Source organism: Stenella coeruleoalba (genome assembly GCF_951394435.1).
Source record: "Stenella coeruleoalba genome assembly, chromosome: 3".
Classification (NCBI taxonomy): Eukaryota; Metazoa; Chordata; class Mammalia; order Artiodactyla; family Delphinidae; genus Stenella; species Stenella coeruleoalba.
This window is the reverse complement of record NC_137148.1, coordinates 106,805,198-106,829,625: the sequence shown is the minus strand read 5'-3', so window position 1 is coordinate 106,829,625 and position 24,428 is coordinate 106,805,198. Positions and strand designations below refer to the sequence as shown.

General features: G+C 35.8%; 1 protein-coding gene across 1 annotated transcript in view; it reads right to left on the bottom strand.

Annotated features, from left to right (window-relative positions):
- ADAMTS19 (ADAM metallopeptidase with thrombospondin type 1 motif 19) overlaps positions 1–24,428 on the bottom strand; it is a 280,168-nt gene that overhangs the window by 190,615 nt on the left and 65,125 nt on the right. The window contains exons 4-6 of the mRNA XM_079916812.1: positions 22,622–22,794; positions 20,928–21,011; positions 20,096–20,253 (exon numbers count right to left, since the gene is read on the bottom strand). Coding sequence (XP_079772938.1) covers positions 20,096–20,253; positions 20,928–21,011; positions 22,622–22,794 — 415 coding nt within the window. The remainder of the gene's footprint in view (positions 1–20,095; positions 20,254–20,927; positions 21,012–22,621; positions 22,795–24,428) is intronic.

The following is a 24,428-nucleotide window of genomic DNA, read 5'->3' as shown; positions in this document are numbered from 1 at the left end:
AATATGTCATATTTTCTGGTCACTGACTTCTAATCACAGAAATTACACATATAACACCCCCTTCAATGCAAACACACATTTTCAGAGGATCTAAAGTAGACAGTATAGTAAGAAAATGTGAATGGCCCTGGATCATACAAACGCAGGGGTAGAGATTTCTATTGTTTTCTTCTTCACTGTTTTTCTTGATGCTTGGTTCTTTAGTTCTTCCTTTGATTCTGAGTACTACACAGAATCTTCTCCACTTATCAAAAAAATCCAGAAAGAACCTCTTCTTGTGCTCAGTGTTGGTCTCTGTGGCTCAAAACCAATACCAAATGATAATGGAAAATATACCTCCTGGTCGTGCAACATATTCAGAGTCTGAATATAATTACAGATGAAGAGGAATGGAAAAGGTCTGCTGACATTTTTGAAACAAGTAAAAGACCAGCTATATTTAGTCTTTCTCTGCATCAGATGATCTAGAAATCAAATTTGTTACAAGGACACCAAGCCTACTTGTATAGGTTGTACACTGCTTAATTCTAATGGTACATTTACATACACAACAACGTAAATGGCTCCCTCTACTGTTGTGTAGTGCGCAAACTATACGATAGGATTCATTATGGGCTTCTTGCATGCCAAGCACTGGATAAGAGGAATATAAAGAAAAATAAAAAAGGCTTCTACTCTGAAGGCAAAGAAGAGAATGACACACAATCACCTCTGTAATATGTAAGGGGCCCAGGATCAGTGAGGAAGAAGCCTGGGGAATTGTATTAAATAATGGATAGTTCTCTTTTGAAATTGCCTTTGCCAGCAAACAAATGGAGAGAGAAACACCCAAAACAGATGGTATTGAATAATATGGTAATGCAGAAAATTAAAGAACCACATAAAATCAAATCTTCACCTTAGGGCCAAGAATCACTTAGTGTAAAGTATATTCAGATGTAGAGGGAAAGGGATTTTTTGTGCTTTTTATAAATGTACGATACATCATATCAATGCATGAGGCTGCAAGATGACTTTGATTTACGTAATGTGAAACAAGGGACTTCATCTGTAACTAAACAACATGATAAAACTATGAGAAATGCACTGCTTATTGTCAAGGGCACTTAGAGTCCATCACACAGCCAATTTCTGTTCACTTAGCAAACAAATGAATAAAGCACATTTTTTCAAAAATTCAAGGTCTTTTACCCAAAAGCATTGGAAATACCTTTCAGTATAACTGTAGAACAAACTGTCACCAGCATTTAAAAACTGCAGATCAGACTGTAATTCTTAATCTTCAGTTCTTCAACTGTACGCTTCTTTACAGAGGACCAAAATAATGTAATCTTAATTTCATACATTCAAAGATTTTGAGGGGTAAGGGTGATAGAGATTTGCTTGCTGCCTAGACCTGTGATCATGTTGATTCAAATTCTCTCATTTTTGGCTCATTTTTGGCTCAGTGTGCCTGAAGTCTGCATCACAGAGTTTCATTATGTGAGTTTATGGAAATGATACTGTTAGACTTTGGCAACTGGGAAGGCCAATAAATTCTGCTTAACTTCTGATTTATACTGAAAAAAATGAAATGTAGCCTTTAATTTCCAAGAATGAAGATGCATCTGAGAATAAGTCTCATTGTAGAACTTTATAGTGCCTTGGGATGTACCTATAAATGATTCATTCAACAATTATTCTATTATTTGTATTAAATTAATGTATTTCTGCCATGTCTATATTTTATTAAATTTTCTATCTTACTTGCCAATGGCATTATTTTGAAACTAACTTTCAGAAGTATTGTACTGAAAGCATTTCAGTACATACTGAAAGGCAAAACTATCATTAATAAAATTAAATTCTAAATTAAAGAGTATTTACATGACACAGACTCGTACTTTCTCTATAACTTCACATAGAAATGTGAAAATTACACTAAGAAATCATGGAATTGACTGTTGGGATAACGTGTTTTGTGTTTTTGTTACTATTAGCCCACAGCACTAGGTCAGCTTTAAACTATTTACTTCATTGCATCACACAGAACAATTTAACAAATATATTACTGCAGATAGGTTTGGATTTATACGAACATTATTCATGTTAGTTGAAATCAAAATTAATAGCTGAGCGAAAATCTTTTCCTACTGATGTGCTCACGTAACATACAACATTTAATAAGGACCTAAGATGAGCATTCACTAGAAACTAGGCTGTTTATGAGTTCAGTTTGTCAAATATGGATAAGACCATGGAATCCATGGAGATTAAAATTTTTATCTTATTTTTGAGAACTTTCTTGCAAAGCTAAAGATCTGATAATCTATGTCTACACTAACTAAAAGGAATTTTTCCTCAACTACTCAAACCGTTCATTTAGACTTTCCTGATCAATGGTGGTAGGTCACTTAGAGATAAAACATTCCCTTTTTTGGGCTAATTTTCACTATTAGAGCACTGGAAGCAGTGATATGGAGAAAAGTGATCCTACACATAAACAGCCCCACAGGTGAGTAAAGATAGGTTTATGCCAGTATCTATCAATATGTTATATATGTGTAACTCCTTTGACAGGTTGGGTTTTTTTTTTGTCTATTTTCAACCACAGATTTTATTCCTACTGCTTTCCAAAAAACAAAAACCAGAAGCAAGCTATTAAGCCCTATTTTAAGTCCTATTTATTAGGGGGCAAAAAACTGAAGTTAACATTTGTGCTAAAGGGTTTAGGAAGTGTACAAAAATCTTTTTTTCCATGAAACATGAAGTGGCTTAGCAAAACTATAGTAAATTTTGCCTCCCAAAAGGTTTTTTCATTAGGTTTTGAGCAGAAATCCTTTCTAGACAGTGAAGCTTTAGTTTTCTATCCATAAATAAGTGATTAGAAATAACAATGCTTTAATTTGTCTTATCTTTGAAAATCATACAGAGTACATATTTACGCATACAAAGGACATATTTAGTCCTTCTGTAGTAGTTCAAGTTTTGAAAATCTGAGGACGAATAATTATTTTATAAACTGACTTGATCCAGCAAACTGAAATTACAAGACACAGGTTATTATGTGTTTTGCTGGAGAATATTATCTAGAATATTCTCACAAATCCTAGGTATGACTACCTTCAGTTCATTCTTTTAATATGCTACCCTACTCCATGGGCAAACATGCAGTTCAACTGCATTTTATGAGCATTGACAATAATGAAGAAGATTATCTTTCTAAACACAAGATCAAGTACCCTGTAATTATCCTAAATAAATACTAGTACCTGTTTACAACCATATACAGATAAAGATGTTTATACATTTTTCTCTAAACGTGAAAATTCAGAAACTTACATAAATACACAGTAGTCTCATAAATTAGGATACTTCTATGCAGTAAAACAGTATGTTTGTTCCTCCCTCCAAATGATATAGACCAAATATGAGTTTGTTGGCTTTCTATTGCTGCTGTCACAAATTACGTCAAATTTAGTGGCTTAAAACAACAGACATGGGCTTCCCTTGTGGCGCAGTGGTTGAGAGTCCGCCTGCCGATGCAGGGACACGGGTTTGTGCCCCGGTCCAGGAGGATCCCACATGCCGCAGAGCGGCTGGGCCCGTGGGCCATGGCCGCTGAGCCTGCGTGTCCGGAGCCTGTGCTCCGCAGCGGGAGAGGCCACAGCAGTAAGAGACCCACATGCCGCAAAAACAAAAAATAAAAAACAAAAAACAACAGACATGTATTATCTTATAGTTCTAGAGGTCTGAAGCCACATATAGGTCTTACTGGGCTAAAATCAACGTGTCATCAAGGCTGCATTCCTTCTAGAGGCTCTAAGGTAAAATCTGTTTGCTTGCATTTTCTTGTGATTACATGGGTCCATGTAGATGATTCAGGATACTCTCATCTCAACATCCTTTTATCACATCTGCAAAGCCCCTTTTACCATGTAAGAGAACATACTCACAGGTTCTGGGCATTAAGAGAGGACCTCTTTGGGGTATATTAGTCTCCCTTCCACAACAAATGACATGAAGATTTGCAAGACATAATGTAAAGTTAAAGAAAACAAACAAACAGCCAAACAGAGAAAACTGGGACTTCCCTGGTGGCGCAGTGGTTAAGAATCTGCCTGACAATGCAGGGGACAAGGGTTCGAGCCCTGGTCCAGGAAGATCCCACAAGCCACGGAGGAACTAAGCCCATGCACCACAACTACTGAGCTCACGTGCCACAACTACTGAAGCCCGCGTGCCTAGAGCCCGTGCTCTGCAACAAGAGAAGCCACAGCAATGAGAAGCCCGTACACCAAAACAAAGAGTAGCCACCACTCACTGCAACCAGGGAAAGTGCATGTGCAGCAACAAAGACCCAACGCAGCCAAAAATAAATAATTAATTTTAAAAATATAGAGAAAACTGTGTATAGCATGAAACAAAGTTCATGCTATACACACACCAACTAAACATTGGTTACCTTTAGACAATTTCTACCACAGATGTTCATGCATTATTTTGGTGGTGGGGGAGAGAATTATTCTACAATATTTCCTAAAGAAGTACTTAAGGACAAGGGAATGTTTGGAATAGAATTTTAAGGGAAAATATGTATTATAAAATAGTATATAAAATGAGGACTTCAACTCCATGTTAGTGTTCTGCTCTGTACATGGATGGGTGAACATGCAGGTGTTAATTGTATTATCATTATTTTTTAATATATGAAATACATCATACAACGTTGTTTTAAAAAGAAAATACTTGTGTTACACTGCTAGGGCAGGCTAGCAACAAGGAAGGTAATGATGAAGAGGAGTTAGGCTTTTAAAGCTTTGAAACATAAAAAAAATATATAATGGATGCAGGGGATTCTTTATTTTCAGAGTTCTGAAGAGAAAAAATGGCATTGGAAGTAAGGAATGAAATTAATATCATGGTATTGGTAGGGCGAGACAAAACTTGCATGTAGAATATGCTCCAAATATTACAGATATATGTTTTTGGCTAAAGAAATATGGAGAAATAAAACTGGAGAAATATACTTAAACGTGTTAGCTATAATTATTCCTATGTAGTGGGATTATAGGCTCATGTTTTATCTTTATTCTTGGACTTCTAAAATTTCTATAATGTGTTGCATTTTTAATAAGAAGAGAAAAATATGAATCAGTAATCAAATTATGATTATCATCCACTTTAGTCTCATAAGCAGTATTTCTAAAACCAACTACTGTGAGGATAAGGAAGGAAGATTTTATCAGCTGAGAAATATATAAAAACCCTTTGTGGTTAATGCATTCTGAGAATCTAACTTCTCTATATTGGAGTGGTGGGCAATACAAGTTAGAAGTTTGAAATAAGCCTATACAATAGCTTATGTGATCACAAATAATACTAGAGATTGTATACAGCACTAAAAATTCTTTTTTCAGAAATATTTAGTACTATAATAAAATAAAGTATATTTAAGAAGACTGTCATATAAAATTATTATAAAATATGACATGACATTCAGGTTAAAAATTAAAAATGAGGTCTACATGTTCACTGAAAATCCTAATCACTCATTAACAGCATTATTTGCTGCTCTATTATTTTTTCAAAAGCAATTCATAAAAATTTTTTTGGTAGAGTTAAGTAAACTTTAATATTTGTTAAACTTATTCAAATAAAACACACTTAAAGCCATAAACAAGATAAAATTTAGTATAAGCTGATTTCTTAGAGGACCCCTCCACAATAAAATGATTTTAAATAGTCTCTTTCCAAAGCTACCCTGTCATTCTGAAATGCCATTAAGAGAAACTCTACCATAAAAAAGATGCATGTTTTTAAAATATATTGTAACAATTTTAACAATATAATTTAGCAGAGAGCTGAAAAAATATGCACTAAAAGGATTAAATTTTAATTATTTGTTAAATAACTTTAAATAGATTTAGACCTGTATTTTGCTTATAATCCTTTAGAAAAGACTAACATCTTTATATATATTTAAGTGCTATTAATTTGTTTTTTCCTTCTAAAATTATTTAGTCAAGGATTATCTTATACATAATTAGACATGAAAATGATGGTGCCAGATTTTTGTCAGTCTAAACTTAGGTATAGTTTAAGTCATTGAACAATTTTTAGTGTTCTGTACATAAAGAAAGCTCAAAAATTCACAGGAAGAAAGACAGTTATGCAGTACAGAAAATGTGCTGAAAGCTATACAGGAGCAAATGCCACTCTTATTCTTTATACTTAAAGTTATTTCCTGTGGCTCTTTTCTCTTCTCATAAACATACTATATATAAACTCTCTGTAGAGAAACTGATAATATGGAGGATTCCTCCAACTAATCAAAGTATCAGATCATTACATTCTTAAAAAAATTCTTGGGGGTCACCATTCACTGGGATTGGCTGTGAACACCAATAGTGAGTCCAATAATTTCTCAATGTTGTTCTTTAGTCCATAAATGGGCATAAGACTAAAAGAAATTACTTGCAGAAATACAAGCTAGAGTCAGAAAGTCTTCATGTGTAGTTCAGAAGAACAGAAACATATTTGCTTATGCCTCCTTCCTTTGTACATCCCATTCCCTATTCTTTAATATTAGAATCAAAAGTGGCAAAATAGTAACTACTTTAATTGAGTATTTACTATGGGTCAGGCATTGTATTAGGTTATTTAGGTATATCATCTCTATTGAATCAGATATCCTGTGAAATGGTATCATCATACCCATTTTACAGATGAAAAATTAATGATCAATGAAGCTAAACAATTTGCTAAGTCACACAGTTCATAACTAGGCTAGCTGGGATTAAATGTATGTTTGTCCCCATTGTCCAACATACTTTTTATTATATCAGAATGTTTGATCCTTACATACTTGGCTAATTTCCATTCATGCTTCAAACTTCCTTTTTATTTGAAATACTTTATAACAGTTTTCTGCATTTAATTTTGCTGTTCCTTTTTCTAGGTCTTAATAGCTATTATATTATAATAAGTTATATTATAACTTAATAACTATGACCCACTTAATTTTCTCACCATTTTTCTACCCATCAACCTGCTTAACATCAACATTTCTGAGGAAATGAAATGAGATGATATCTATATTAACCTGAAATAAAAGGTAATTATCTTCTGGCTTATATTTCTTTTTTAAACATTCATATATTTGACCATTTGAAAAAGTTAAATACCATTCCACTTTCATTATGTAACAAATATCAGACCTTATACAATAACAGAGTTTGGGATGCAAGTTAGTCCAATATAAATTATTTAGAGACCCCAAAAGGCCTGGTTCAGGTTGTTCTCCAGGGCCACCATGACTTCCACAGCATCCAGAGCTTTACCCCACTCATCATGGGGTATGTCCCAGTGGAGGGAACAGCCTCCACACTGGTTTTGCATCTTCAGGAGATGCCAGGCAGCCTCAAGTTTCTCTTTGACTAACTTTCAGAAGAGGTGACCAAAGCCCTCTGGAGTCCCACTGTCATGTTGAAATAGAAGCCCAGAAAGAGCTTCTATTGACGAGGAGTGGGCTCCAAAGCTGAATGCTAGTGGCCTGACAACAAATGCAAAGTGTTTTGAGTGGGGTTAGAGATAAGATGGTGGAGGAGAAGGCCTTGAACTCACCTCCTCTCACGAAAAAACCAAAATCACAACTAACTGCTAAACAACCATCGACAAAAGGACTGGAACCTAGCAAAAGAGATATTCTACACCCAAAGACAAAGAAGAAGCCACAACAAGATGGTAGGAAGGGTGCTTTCATGATACAATCAATTCCCATACCCTGCAGGTGGGTGACCCACAAAGTGGAAAATAGTTATACAGCAGAGGTTGTCCCACACAAATGAGAGTTCCTAGCCCCGCATCCAGCTCCCCAGTCTGGGGGTTTGGCATTGGGAGGAGCCCCCAGAGCATTTGGCTTCGAAGGCTAGCTGGGCTTGAACACAGGAACTCCACAGGACTGGGAAAAACAGAAACACCATTTTGGAGGGCATACACAAGGTCTCGTGTACACTGGGACTCAGGGGAAAAAGCAGAGACTTCACAGAAGCCTGGGTCAGACCTACCTGCTGGTCTTGGAGGGTCTCCTGGGGAAACAGAGAGTTCTGTGGCTCACTGTGGGGACACAGACACTGGCGGCGGAGGTACCAGGGAGTACTTATTAGCATGAGGTCTCCTGGAAGCTGTCATTTTGCCACGAAGACGTGGCTCTCCACACAACAACCTGTAGGCTCCAATGCTGAGACACCTCAGGCCAAACAACCAACAGGGTGGAAACACAGCTCCACTCTCAGTAGATAAGCTGTTTAAGTCTTCCTGAGCCCACACTGCCACTAAACACATCCCTTAACATGGCCCTACCCACCAGAGGGACAAAACCCAGCTCCACCCACCAGTGCAAAGGCACCAGTCACTCCCACCAGGAAGCCTGCACAAGCCTCTCAGACCAGCCTCACCCACCAGGGGGCAGACACCAAAAGCAAGAGGAACTACAATTATGAAGCCTGCAGAATGGAAATTGCAAACACAGAAAGTTAGACAAAATGAGATGGCTGAGGAATATGTTCCACATGAAGGAACAAGATAAAACCCCAGAAGAACAACTAAGTTAAGTGAAGATAGGCAATCTAACCAAAAAAGAATTCAGAGTAATGATAGTAAAGGTGACCCAAGATCTCGGGAAAAGAATGGAGACACAGACTGAGAAGATACGAGAAATGTGTAATGAAGAGCTAGAGATATCAAGAACATACAATAACAGAAAGTGCTGGAAAGGTAAAACCTACAACCACAGATACTCTACCCAGCAAAGCTCTTCCTCATATTCAACAGAGAAATCAAAAGCTTTACAGAGAAGCAAAAGCTAAGAGAATTCAGCACCACCAAACCAGCTTTCAAACAAAAGCTAAAAGAACTTCTCTAGGCAGAGAACAAGAGGCCACAACTAGAACAAGAAAATTATGAATGGGAAAGCTGACCAGTAAAGGTAAACATACAGTAAAGGTAGGAAACCATCTGCACACAAATATGATATCAAAACCAGCAATAGTGAGGAGAGTATAAATGCAGAATATTGGAAATGCATTGGAAATTAAGAGATGAGCAACATAAAACAATCTTGTACATATATAGACTGCTATATCAAAAGCTCATGGTAACCACAAACCAAAACTCTACAATAGATATACACACAAAAAAAGAAAAAGGAATCCAAACACAACACTAAAGATAGTCATCAAATCACAAGAGACGAGAACTAAAGAGGAAGGGAAGAAAAAAGACCTACAAAAATCCAAAACAATTAAACAAAACGGCAATAAGAACATAAACATCGGTAATTACATTAAATGTAAATAGATTAAGTGCTCCAACCAAAAGACATAAACTGGCTGAATGGATACAAAAATAAGACCCATATTCATGCTGTCTACAAGAAACCCACTACAAATATAGCAACAAAAACACACTGAAAGTGAGGAGATGGAAAAAGGTATTCCACGCAAATGGAAATCAAAGCTGGAGTAGTAATACTCATGTCAGACATAAGGGACATTAAAATAAAGACTATTACAAGAGACAAAGAAGGACACTACATAATAATCAAGAGATCAATCCAAGAAGATATAACAATTGTAAATATATATGCACCCAACATAGGAGCACCTCAATATATAAGGCAAATGCTAACAGCCATAAAAGGAGAAATCAATAGTAACACAATAATAGTGGGGGACTTTTAATACCCCACTTTCATCAATGGGCAGATCATCCAGACAGAAAATCAACAAGGAAACACAAGCCTTTAATGACACATTAGACCAGATGGACTAGATTGATATTGATAGAGCATTCTATCTGAAAGTAGCAGAACACACAATCTTTTCAAGTGCACATGGAACATTCTCCAGGATAGATCACACTCTGGGCCATAAAGCAAGCTTGATAAATTTAAGAAAATTAAAATCACATCAAGCATCTTTTCCAACCACAATGCTATGAGATTGGAAATCAACTACAAGAAAAAAAAAACTGTAAAAAACACAAACACATGGAGGCTAAACAATATGTTACTAAACAACCAATGGCTCACTGAGGAAATCAAAAAATACCTAGAGACAAATGAAAAAGAAAACACAATGAAACAAAACCTATGGGATGCAGCAAAAGCAGTTCTAAGAGGGAAGTTTATAGTGATACAAGCTTACCTCAGGACACAAGAAAAATCTCAAACAGCCTAAACTTACAGATAAAGCAACTAGAGCAAGAAGAACAAATAAACCCAAAGTTAGTAGAAGGAAAGAAATCATAAAGATCAGAACAGAAACAAATGAAATAGAGATGAACAAAACAATAGACAAGATCAATGAAACTAAAAGCTGGCTCATTGAAAAGATAAAATTGATAAACTTTCAGTCAGACTCATCAAATAAAAAGGAAAAGGGTTCAAATCAATAAAATTAGAAATGAAAAAGGAGAAGTTACAATGGACACCACAGAAATACAAAGGGTCATAAGAAACTACTACAAGAAACTATATGCCAATAAACTGGACAACCTAGAAAAAAAGGACAAATTCTTAGAAATGTACAATCTCCCAAGACTGAACCAGGAAGAAACAGAAAATATGAACATACCAACCACAAGTAATGAAATTGAAACTGTGATGAAAAACTCACAAGAAACAAAAGTCCAGGACTTTTGCTGGCTTCACATGTGAATTCTGTCAGACATTTAGAGAAGAGTTAACACCTATCCTTCTGAGACTATTCCAAACTATTGTAGAGGAAAACACTCCCAAACTCATTCTATGAGGTCACCACCACCCTGATAACAAAACCAGACAAAGATACCACAAAAAAAGAAAATTACAGACCAATACCACTGATGAACACAGATGCAAAAATCCTCAAGAAAATACTAGCAAACCAAATCCAACAATACATAAAAAGGATCATACACCAAGATCAAATGGGATTTACCCTAGGGATGCAAGGATTTTTCAATCTCTGCAAATCAGCCAGTATGATACACCACATTAACAAACTGAAGAATAAAAACCATATGATCATCTCTATAGATGCAGAAAAAGCTTCTGACAAAAATCAACACCCATTTATGGTAAAAACTCTCCAGAAAGTGGGCATAGAAGGAACCCACCTTAACATAATAAAGCCCATCTATGATAAACCCACAGCTAACATCATACTCAATGGTGAAAAGCTGAAAGCATTTCCTCTAAGATCAGGAACAAGACAAAGATGTCCAGTCTTGTCACTTTTATTTAACATAGTTTTGGAAGTCCTAGCCACAGCAATCAGAGAAGAAAAAGAAATAAAAGGAATACAAATTGGAAACGAAGAAGTAAAACTGTCACTGTTTGTAGATGACATGATATTATACATGGAAAGTCCTAAAGCTGCTACCAGAAAACTAGCAGAGTTCATCAATGAATTTGGTAAAGTTGCAGGATACAAAATTAATACACAGAAATCTGTTGCATTTCTTTACACTAACAACAAAATATCAGAAAGAGAATTTTTTTTAAATCCCATTTACCATTACATCAAAAGAATAAAATACCTAGGAATAAACCTACCCAAGGAGACAAAAGGCCTGTACTCTGAAAACTATATGACACTGATGAAAGAAATCGAACATGACACAAACAGAATGAAAGATATACCATGTTCTTGGATTGGAAGAATCAATATTGTCAAAATGACTATACCACCCAAGGCAATCTACAGATTCAATGCAACCCTTATCAAATAACCAATGGTATTTTTTGCAGATCTAGAACAAAAAATCTTAAAATTTCTATGAAAACACAGAAGACCCCAAATAGCTAAAGCAATCTTGAGGAAAAAAAACTACCAGAGCTGGAGGAATCAGGCTCCCTGACTTCAGGCTATACTGCAAAGCTAGAGTCATCAAAACAGTATGGTACTGGCACAAAGACAGACTTATAGATCAGTGGAAAAGGATAGAAAGTCCAGAAATTATCTCATGCACCTATGTTCAATTAATCTATGACAAAGGAGGGAAGAATATATTGATACAATGGAGAAAAGACAGTCTCTTCAATAAGCGGTGCTGGGAAAACTGGAGAGCTACATGTAAAAGAATGAAATTAGAACACTCTCTAATGCTACATACAAAAATAAACTCAAAATGGATGAAAGTCCTAAATGTAAGACTGGATATTATAAAAGTCGTAGGAAAAAACATAGGCAGAACACTCTGACACAAATCGCAGCAATATCTTTTTGGATCTGCCTACTAGAGTAATGAAAAAAATAAACAAATGGGACCTCATTAAACTTAAAAGCTTTTGCACAGCAAAGGAAATCATCAACAAAATGAAAAGAAAACCCACAGAATGGGAGAAAGTATTGAAAATATTTGCAAACGATGGGCCAACAAGGGATTAATCTCCAAAATATACAAACAGCTTATGCAGCTCAATAGGAAAAAAAAATAAAAACCCAGTCAATAAATGGGCAGAAGACCTAAATAGCCATTTCTCAAAAGAAGATATACAGATGGCCAAAAGGCACATGAAAAGATGCTCAACATCACTAATTATTAGAGAAATACAAATCAAAACTACAATGAGATATCACCTCACAGTGGTCGGAACGGCCAGCATCAAAAAGTTTACAAACAGGGGCTTCCCTGGTGGCGCAGTGGTTGGGAGTCCCCCTGCCGATGCAGGGGACATGGGTTCATGCCCCGGTCTGGGAAGATCCCACATGCCACGGAGCGGCTAGGCCCGTGAGCCATGGCCACTGAGCCTGCACGTCCGGAGCCTGTGCTCCGCAACGGGAGAGGCCACGACAGTGAGAGGCCCGTGTACCGCAAAAAAAAAAAAAAAAAAAAAAAAAAAGTCTACAAACAATAAATGCTGAAGAGGGTGTGGAGAAAAGGGAATCCTCCTGTGCTGTTAGTGGAAATGTAAATTGGTATAGTCACTATGGAAAACAGTATGGAGGTTGCTTAAAACAACAAAAATAGAGCTACCATATGATCCAGCAATCCCACTCCTGGGCATATATCTGGAGAAAACAGTAACTCGAAAAGATACATGCACCCCATTGTTCACAGCAGCACTATTTACAATAACCAAGACATGGAAGCAACCTAAATATCCATTGACAGAGGAATTGATAAAGAAGAAGTGGTGCATATATACAATGGAATATTACTCAGCCATAAAAGGAATGAAATAATGTCATTTGTAGCAACATGGATGGACCTAGAGATTATCATAATACTAAGTGAAGTAAGTTAGACAGAGAAAGACAAATACCATATGATATCACTTATATGTGGAATCTAAAAAAATGATACAAATGAACTTATTTACAAAACAGAAACAGACTCACAGACTTAGAAAACAAACTTATGGTTACCAAAGAGGAAATGTGGGGTGGGGGTAAATTAGGAGGTTGGGATTAACATATATACACTACTATATATAAAACTGATAATCAACAAGGACCTACTGTATAGCACAGGGAACTCTACTCAGTAATAACCTATATGGGAAAAGAATCTGAAAAAGAATAGATATATGTCTATGTATAACTGAATCATTTTGCTGTACACCTGAAACTAACACAACATTGTAAATCAACTATACTCCAATATAAAATAAAAATTAAATTTAAAATAAATAATTTAGTAAAAATCCAATAGTGTTGGTATACAAGGTAGACTTACATTCTTTCAAATATATAAAACATTGAAAGTGTCAGTATTTTATTGAACTCTTCAGTGAACTTACAGTAAAAATCTCAAGGCAAGGCAGGCTCATTCTACAGAAATGGAAAGTGTAACTTATAAAATAAATTTTCACTGAATATAAAGAGCTAAAAGAAGAAAAAGTAATTCATACTTGTTTCACAATTCCTAGATGTCAGGAATTTTATATATTATTTTCTCACTTAAATTTAAACCTTAATTTGTTCATAAAACTAATACTAGTAATATTTAATATATTAAACTAACCCCATCAAATGTTCTCAATCACTAGAGAATACTTTCAGCCACAGCAGATGATTCTTAACTGTGTCTAAGATAATATGGAATGCAATAATAACCATGGGCTGAACAACTAACAACTAAAAACATTTATTACATAATAATATAACAAAAGATATTTTTGATAGTATGTTGTCCACATTAATAAAAGCTTGAACAGTATCTTATACAATTATTTATGTTTGGAAAAAATTATTGAATGTTCAGTATATGTTAGATGTTATACAAGTTCTTATATTCTTCACTCTGTACTAGTATCCTCGTAATAATGTGACTCATAGAGGTCAAACAGTCAACTCAAGATTACCAGCTACTGTTTGGATAAAAACGGGTCATATATAGTTGATCACCCTTCTTATTGAGTTTTAAAGTTTTAAATATTCATCTATTGTATATATATATGTAAATAAGCATATACATACAAATTCTTCAATAGATATATGTATTGCATCTATTTTTTCCAATTCTGGAGCTTGTCTTTTCATTTACATAACAATGTTTTTGGACATCATGTGGTTTTAATTTTCAAGAAGCCCAAACGATTATTTTTAATAATTTTTGTTTAATGATTTTTTGTATGCAATCTAAAAAATCACTGCCCTTCCCACAGTCATGAAGATTTCGTTTTTAATAAAAGTTTTATAGTTGTAGCATTCTATGATCCATTATGAATTAACATCACTCAAGCAGGGCTGGGTGTTTTTTTTGTTTGTTTGTTTTTTGCCACAACCCTTGGCTTGTGGGATCTTAGTTCCTTGAACAGGGATGGCAGTGAAAGTTCAGTCGTAACCACTGGACTGCCAGGGAATTCCCCAAGATTCATTGTTTTCAAATGGTTATCCAGATGTTCTAGAATTATTTGATGAATAGACTATCTTTTCATCTTGAATTATGCTGGTGGTATTACTGAAAGTCAACTGACCATATATATGTGAGTATATTTACAGAGTCTATTCTGTTTTACTGATTTCTATAGCTAACTTTCTGTCAAAGCCATCATGTTTTGATTACCAAATCTTTATAGTAAGTTTTGAAATCAGATAGTGTAAGTCCACCCAATTTGTTCTTCTTTTACAAAATTGTTTTGACTCTTCTAGGTCCTTTCCTGTCCCAAATAAATACTGGAATCAGACTGTAATTTCTATACACACACACACACACAAAAAGCCTGCAGAGATTTTCATTGGGATTATAGTGACTCTATAAGTCAATTTGGGGAAAATGGACATCTTGACAACACAATAAGTCCCCTACATACAAACCTTCTAATTGAGAACTTTCAAAGATGTGAACCTGTGTTCGCATGTCCAATCACATAAGTTACTTCACGTCTGGCATATGCTGTCATGTGCGTGCATCCTCTACAACTGGCTGTGCTTTTGTATACTTTACTCTACAGTACTGTACAGAGTACAGTAGTACAGTATCTTTATTTCAAGCCCACGATGTCCAGAAGCAAGCATAAAAGCAGCGGTGATGTAGCTGGTACTACTAAGAAGCACCAAGTGATACCGATGGAAATAAAAGTGAAAATAATTGAGAGAGTGGAGCAAAGCAAAAAGATGGTAGACTTCACTCACTCTTATCACAGGAATCGTTCAACCACTGGCACAATTCTAAAGAACAAGGACAAGATCATGGAACATGTGAAGTCTGCTGTGCCGATGATGTCAACAATAATATCGAAGAAGTGTGGAAAAGTGATGGAGGAGATGGAGAAACTTCTCAGTGTGTGGAGGCTGGACCAGCATCAGCATGGAGTCCCGTTCAGCTTAATGCTGATTCAAGAGAAAGCTAAAAGCCTTTATGAAGACTTGAAGAAGAAACATGGTGAAGAATCAGAGGGCGCATCTTTTAATGCCAGCCACAGCTGGTTTTCATTGGTTCAAGGCTAGAGCCAACCTTCACAACGTATAAGTAAGTGGTGAGGCAGCAAGTGCAGATACTCAGGAATTTCCTGAAATGCTTTAAGAAATTATTGATGAAGACACATATTTAATTGAGCAGGTTTTTAATGTGGGTGAGACAGGACTGTATTGGAAAAGGATGCCAGACCAAAGTTACATCAGTAAGGAGGAAAAGTTGATGCCAGGCTATAAAGCAGCAAAGGATAGGCTAACTGTTGTTTGGTGGCAATGCTTCTGGCTATATGAAGTTGAAGCCTCTCTTAGTTTATCATTCAGAGAACCCAAGAGCCCTTAAAAACATTACCAAGTGCTCTCTTCCTGTTGTGCGGAAGAGTAACTCCAAAGCTGGGTTACACAGGCCATTTTCCAGGACTGGTTTTTCCACCACTTTATTCCGGAGGTAGAGAAATACTGCTTGGAGAAGGACGACCCGTTCAACATTCTCTTGCTGCTCAACAATGCTCCAGGCCACCACCCATTCGTGGATAACTTTTATCCCAACGTCAAAGTAGTGCATCTGCCACTGAATACTATGTCGCTTATCCAACCTATGGACCAGGGAGTTATAGCAACTTTCAAGAAATATTATTTATGTCACACTTTTCATCAGGCAGTAAAGGCGACTGACGAATCAGGAACAACCTTGCGACAATTTTGGAAGGACTACTGCATAACATCTACAAGGCCATAGAAAACATTGACTTTGCTTGGTGTGAGGTTACAGCCATCACCATGAATGGGGTTTGGAAAAACCTTTGCCTGAAGTTTGTTCACGATTTTCGTGGATTTGAGAAGGTGGATGAGGAGTCCAAAGAGGTCTTCAGCAACTTAGCGACCCTCAGGGAGAAGATGGAGCTAGATCTGCAAGAGGACGACTTCATTGAACTCCCTGCTGTGCAACAAGAGGAGCTTACTAAAGAAGACCTGGTGGAATTGGAGGCCCAGAGAAAGGATAAAGAGAGACAAGGGGAAGAAGAAGTAACTAAAGAACCAAAGAGATTCACGATGCAGGAAATGGCAAGGGGATTTTCTTTATTTGAGGAGGCACTCTTAGTTTTTGAGGCACAGGACCTGAACGTAGAACAGTGCGCGAAGGTTGCAGCAGCCGTTCAGAATGCAATCCAGTGCTACCGTATCATCTATGATGAGAAAAAAAAGAGCTACTACCCAGACATCAGTGGATTGGTTTTTCTAGAGGGTAGATAGAATTGAATCCAGCGAGGAACCAGAACCTTTGCCATCAGTGTCAGGCGTGAATGAAATTACAGCTTGCCCTCCGTCTCCTATTGCTGACGATCCTTCAGCTCTACCATCTCCCACCTCCTCTCCCTCCTCCAGTCAGTAACTCTTCTTGCCTGTTCACTCGATGTCAGCCCCTGTATGCCAGCTGTTGTACTGTACCACTGTATTTTTCAAGGTACTACACTGCAAGATTAAAAATGTTTTCTTTTTTTGTGTGTTTGTTTTTTAAGTATTATTTATGTGAAAAGTAAAATAAACCTATTACAGTACAGTTCTATATGGCCGATTGTGTTAGTTGGGTACCTAGGCTAACTCTGCAAGACTCAACGAACAAATTGAACTTACAAATGCACTCCTGGAACGGAACTTGTTCGTATCTAGGGGATTTACTATATTTAGTCTTCCATTGAATAAACCTTTATTTAGATCGTTAATTTCTCTAAGTATAGCTGTGTAGATATTTTATTTTGTTAAATTATTAATATTTCATGGTTTTGGAAGTTACTGTAAAATTTTCCCAAGTGTTTATTTCTACCATATATAAATACAATTTTTCTTCTAAATTGACTTTATATTCTGTGGCCTTGTAAAATTCAGTTATAAATTCTAGCATTTTTTTCTCCTAGATTGCTTTAAATTTTCTTTGTACCAAGTCATGCCATCTGTGAAGAGACACTTTTAATTTTTTCTTCCCAGTATTTATACCCCCCATGCCAGCTTAATATACTGATTATGGTTATGATTGTCAGCACAATACTGAACAGAAGTGGTAAATGTGGACATCCTTGCCTTGCTCCCAGTCTTAAAAAATTTTGATTTTCACCATTAATTGTAATGTTAGCTATAGACTTTTTGTGTATGTAGATGCACTTTCATACATTAAGAAAATACCCTTAAGAATTCATTAAGAATTTTTGTTGATAGGGTTTTTCCCCCCAGTACATTAGAGATATCACTTTACTGTCTTCTGGGCTTTTTTTTCTGACAGGAAGTCAGTTATCCATCTTAAGATTGTTTTCTCTGTAACGTATCCCTTCACTCTAGCCAATTCACTTTTTTTTCTATATCTTTGGTTTTGACCAATTTTTCTATGATATGCCTAGGTTTCTAAGTTGTTGTTTTTCATGAAATTTGTGAAAAATTTTTGCCATTACATCTTCAAATACTTTTCTTACCCATTCTCACTCTCTTTTGAGATTCCAATGATAGAGGTCCAGTATTTACATTACTTGGTAAATCCAACTTCTAAGCTACCTTGGGGTCAGTTTCTACTGACTACTTTTCTTTGACCATGGGTCACATTTTCATGTTTTTTTGCTTGGCTAATTTTCATTATGTTCCAGACATTGTATATGATATAGAGATTCAAGATTCTCTTATCTTCCTCTGAAGAGTGCTATCTCTTGTTTTACTTATTCCTCACTCTGAATGTAGGTAGGTTTGAGTTTATTCCTTGGTAGGGAGGATCTACCGAAAGCTCAAGATGATTCCCAAACTTTTGTAAACTGGTGGGACTCAACCTCCAAACTCCATCTCCTCTGAATACCTTACTGGGACTTGGTTTTAGGCTTTGTTAGGACAGTTCAAGAGAGGGCATTTCTCTGGATCATGGTGCCTACTGTGTAGGCACAGCATTTCTGTTTTCTCAGATAAATGCCAGGAGTGATGACAAGGTATTAACAAGGCTGCTCCACTCTTGTGGTCCAAATCTGCTCAATTTCTAGTACCTTTTTAACATCCAAACTCCATAGCACCCTGATAAATTTTGGGTAGTTTCTATCTCTGTGTATTTAGACCAGTCTTGCAAAGTCCTCATAGATGATCTGCACAAGGACTTCTTGGCACCTCTGCCCACAAAGGATCCTCTTCTCTGGTGCTTTCAGCAGGACCACTGTGCTCTACCTAGATTCCAGCTTGCTGTACCAGTCAAAAAATTGTCCCCAGGCAAAAAGTTGGCTTGGCTGTGGCGTTTACTTAGGAATTCCTTCTTTCAGAGATTGCACTGCTCATTCTCCAGTAACTGCCAGTAGTTGCTTCATAAATGTTTTCCAGTTTTATGGTTGTTTATTGCAGAGGTCCAGTATCAGGTACACCTACAAAGCTGGAAATGGAAGTCCAGTTGTGTTCTTGCATAGAGATAATTTCATCTTTATGAATTATTTATAAGTAGAATAGTTTTTATACAATTCAGAAACAAGAAGCTATCACAAATTCAATAGATTCATTACAGAAAATCATGTTTAAATGTCACTGTGTATTCTGAGATGTGAAATGTCAACATTATTGATACGAAAATTAAATTGCTAGTTAACAGTGAACTACCATTCATTTTTACTAGCTCTAAGCAAGACAAACTTGTAAATAATTACTCATACAGAGTGCTCATAGAGAGTTAATTGTTGCTCATCATTTCACCTTCTTATATTTACACTCAGTGCTGCAATACAAATGTTTGAGTAGTACGGACACTCACAATACAGCTCAAAACTAATTAGCTAGAGACTTAATTGAAACTTTTTTCTCAGATGGAACCAGAAAGTCTATCAATTGCTCAATTTAATATACGGGATACTTTATATGGTGATGACTGAAAAACATACCACGTAGGTTCATAAGTTCAAAGTTCCACCAAAATTCACCAGCGTTTTCACTTATCATCATCATTGGCTACATCTTCACATCAAAAATTGAGGTTAATTTTTTTTGAAATTAATTAACTAAATGTTTAGTCAATATACCATCCAATATGTGGCTGTTAAGAAATCAGTTATTATGAATTGAGGGAAATGACTAACAGCATTATGCCAAAAGTTTTCTGGAACAGAAAATCTGGAATAAAAGCATTCTATGAAGGGATTAATAGGATTAACAGCATGGCCATCAAATTAAGAATGTCATTTAATTGGCTTTGGAAAATTTACCTTGTTATAAGTATAGCTGCATCCACTGAAGTCATGTCCTCTCCCCAGCTTGTTGACATCTCTAAATGTATATCATTCTTTTTGCCAAATTCTTCATGTTGCCACTTACAAAAGCTCTCTAGCATTTTCTCTCCATGATGCCCAATATATAGATCTGCCTGCAAAAGAAGAGATTTCACTTCAAGGCAAATTATTCTCAGATATACAAAAAACTAAAAACTGAGGGGACTTCTTGAATTACTAAAGCAGATTGCTGACCATAACATTAATTAAAACCTGGAAGACATTCAGGATTAATTTTGCCTGAGCTAAAAATCTTAAAACTTTGTGAAGGTACAGTAATTACAAAATCTGTTTAATGTTATTCTGAAGAAGAAGAGAGGTGCAATGAAATATTAAGAATGTGGAACTTTTAGACTTAAATCACTCATTATTTTTACAAGTTAAGAACAAAGGTTTTCCAAAGTACCAGATAAGCAGCATGCTAAAAAGATGCCACAGAATAGTCTCTGTTTAAATTGAATTACAGATAAAGCCCATGTTTAAATAAGAAAATAAAACTGTCATTAAAAATGATTTTTTAAAATTGCATTTTGCAAAGTTAAGGTTTGTTGTCAGGATCCTTGGAAACTAAGAACATTCCAATTTTGGAATATAACTGAGGTATTAACTAAGACTAACGGCCAGTTTTATGTATACTTTAAGTGACTCACTGGATATGTCTGCATTTCAAGTCAATAAAAAGTAAATCCCTAACATTCCCTTTACTTAAAAGTACCTGAACACAACTTCTCACCCACTTAATTGAACGAAAAACTCAAGACTTTCTTACTGGAGTTTCATGGAGCAGAATAAGCTTTATCACACGAAGATTGACCTGCACACCAAGACTCTTGTGTTGGAAAAGGTTAAAAACCTAAAAACAAATAAAAATAAAAATCCTAAAATAAAACTGAAAAACATCTTAATTTTTCTTAAAGCCCAGACATGGGAGAAATCTCAATTCAGTTGAGCAATTTTACATATTAAATTTTTTAAAATTATTTTAAAATTAGCTTAATAAGCAATAATTAATTCATTTTAGATACCAAGAAATTTAGACCTAGCATTCTGCTATACTCACTGCTGCCTTGATAATCTAGGCATTTCAATGGGGTGCAGAGGGAACGTTGGGCTTTTCACGATACTGAAGAGAAAAATTTTAGTAACTAAACCCTAGAAATTTTCTTAAGACCACAAAATGCCAGTGTCCTTTCTTCTGAGAAAATGTCCTGAAAATTCAGCCTGCTTTATGCCACCTCCCAATTTATTCCTTAGAGTATTTTTCTCCCCAAGGCTAACTGCCAAATAGGAACAGAGTATTTTCAAAGCTCTTCCCTTCAAGGCTGTCCGTGAAGACAAGGCCATCGTTGCTTAATGGTTTCAGGTCATCATTATAACTGATTTTCCCAAAACATGGTATATGTAACAATGCTGGAAAGGAAGGCAAATTTTTTATGTGGTACCTTGATTTTTTTTTGGCAAAATTGAGTATTTAATTTATAATAGAAAATTAAAATTGGCACACCAAACCCACGCTTTCAGAGATAGTACTATTTAAAAGAGACTGAGGTTGGTAGGCTATGCCTGTCTGCTCTTTACAGAATGCTGGTTGAGTGGTCAGCAGTTAGCTGAACACAGACAGAAATGACTGAAGTGTGGGAAAATATGTTCACTGAAAAAAAAACATGCCAGACGACAGCAAAAAATAGTAAAAAATAGTAATTTTATATAACAAATTTATCCTTGAATTGGTGGTTCTCACCTTGCTTAATATGGCAACTGAAGTTATAAAGGGACATTTGCCTTTGGCTTTCATTTATGTTCATTCTCCCCTAAGAACCACTCTTCACGACAACCTTCTAATTCTGCCTTGAAGGAAGTTTATCCGACAGGGTATGCAATTAAGTCAAAGGATTCATGTGGTAGTAAGCATCCATAAGATCCTGGGTACAAGTTAGATTTCTACAGTCCAGAAGCTATCAACCAAAGTTAGCTACATGTGATTCAGCTAGTAACTATTAGCTATTAGGTCTTACTCATCAACTAGTTTTGTATCTGACATGCAATTTTACATACCTATATAAGCGCTCAGTGGATTACCAACCTCCATTTTTGTTCCACCTCATAATCTATAGTACTTTGGGTGGGGCCATGCATATAAACAAATATAACATTTCTGCTATTTCAACAAATGGCCTTTTATAAAAAAGAAAGAAGGGCACAAAAAGAGATAAAAGAATAATAGAAAAAAAGTTTTGCCACATCAAATTAACAATAAGGATTTTTTACTAGAGGACGTGAATTATTATTTTGATATCTCTTTTGAGATGGACCAATTTGGTACACCTAAAGTATTTTTTTACTGATGTCAATAAAAGAAAGGAATAGTAATGAGTTAATTTTTAAAGAACTTCATTATACTCACACATTTCTTCCTTAGAGTTTTCTTGAAAAAATTCCAAGCGCACTTTAAAGTTTGCCTACCATATTTAAGATGGTTAGAATGAATCTCCTGGCTGCATCTGCTCCATGATAGGAAACCATTGCTGGGTCTGCAACCACTACAGTCTCTATGTTGTATTCTTGAGGTAATTTGTATGAATATCGTTTCCCTCTTCCACTTTCTGTTATTTTTTTAGATCTAGTTCTTCCTTTATCTGCAACACAGAAATGAATTTTTCAAATGTGCCTCTATCTTAGCAAAGTGAATAAAAAAACTTCCATTTCTTCAATAATTAAAAAGAAAGCTTATCGAATACCAACATGTGCTGATGATATAATGGTGAGCAAGACCAAATAAGTTCCCCGCATACAGGGAATCTAAATGAGCATTTGGCTTTGGAACATGACTTTGGAATCAGACAGACTGGACTTCTACCATTTATTAACTCTGCCACTTGGGAAACTAACATCACTCAGTCAGCCTTAGTTTCCTCATCTGTAAAATGAATAACAATATCACCTGCTGTCTAGAGTTGTGGGTGGCTTATAATAAGATCACATTTGTAAAATTTTTAGCACAGAGATTCATATAAATAAAATAATTCCATATATAAAAGACACCATGATTTTCATTTTGAAATCAGTGACAAAATAAAGGTCTACTTGCCAGAAGTGCCTGAAGTGACTGACCCATACATCCTAATGTCAGGCAGGTGCCCCTATTTACTCAAACTATACATGGGTTACACAGGAATTGGTTCTGCCTTCCATCAGGATCATATGGAAGGTATGACCTCAGGGTACCAGATTCCTCAAACAGGGCCAAATAAAAGCAGTAACCACAAATAAACATACTTATAAATTTAACTACATAAAAATGTAAAATTTCTGTTTATGAAAATATGCCACTATCAGAATGAAAAGCATGCAACCAAGTGGGAGAAGATATTTACAGTACTTTTCCATAATAAAGTAATAAAAAGCCACTCTAAATCAATGACAGATAACCCAATTGAAAAATTGGCCACAAATCTGAAGAGCCATTTCAGGAGATCCAAATGGCTAATTAGCATATGAGAAGGTGCTCAATCACATTAGTCTTCAGAGAAATGCAAATTAACCGCAGTAAATTAAATAAATTAAAATCCCCAGAATGGCTAAGCTAGAGATGATCAGTACCTAGGAGTGGGCACAAGGGGGACATCTATGGTGCTGATATTTTCTATATTCTGATCTGAGTCATACCTACATGGTTATGTTCATTTTGAGAAAATTCAGCAGTTGGACACATCATTTGTGCAACTTCCTGTATGCATGTGGTACCTTAATAACGAATTTATGATTTTAACAGCTTTATTGAGGGGTAATTTACATGCCATAACATGGAGCCATTTAAATGTACAATTCAATTATCCTTGACAAGTTTTTACAATTGTGCAATGATCTCCACAATCCATTGTTATATTAGCTATCACCTGTTCCTCTCCTTACCATTTACCAAAATTCTGTTGATGTCACTAAATAGCTGTCATCTTCTTTCCCAAACTTGTATTTGTTGGCCGACATCTTTTATATTTTTGTATTCTAATTTTAGTGGAGTCCCCAGAAGTAAACATGTGTGTTCAGTGGAATCCCATGGATGTAAAAATGTGTGTCCAGTTAGTCCCGTTTCCATGAACATGTCTCTGTTCTGAATTTGTATGTATGCTCATAGTTCCAGTCCATCATCTTGGTTTCCGATAAATTCCCTTTTTTGAGTCTTGTTCCAGGTACTTTAACTTTGATGTCAATTCTATTCTATTCTATCCTATCCTATCCTACTACCTTTTCCACCTTACTTGCCTTCTAA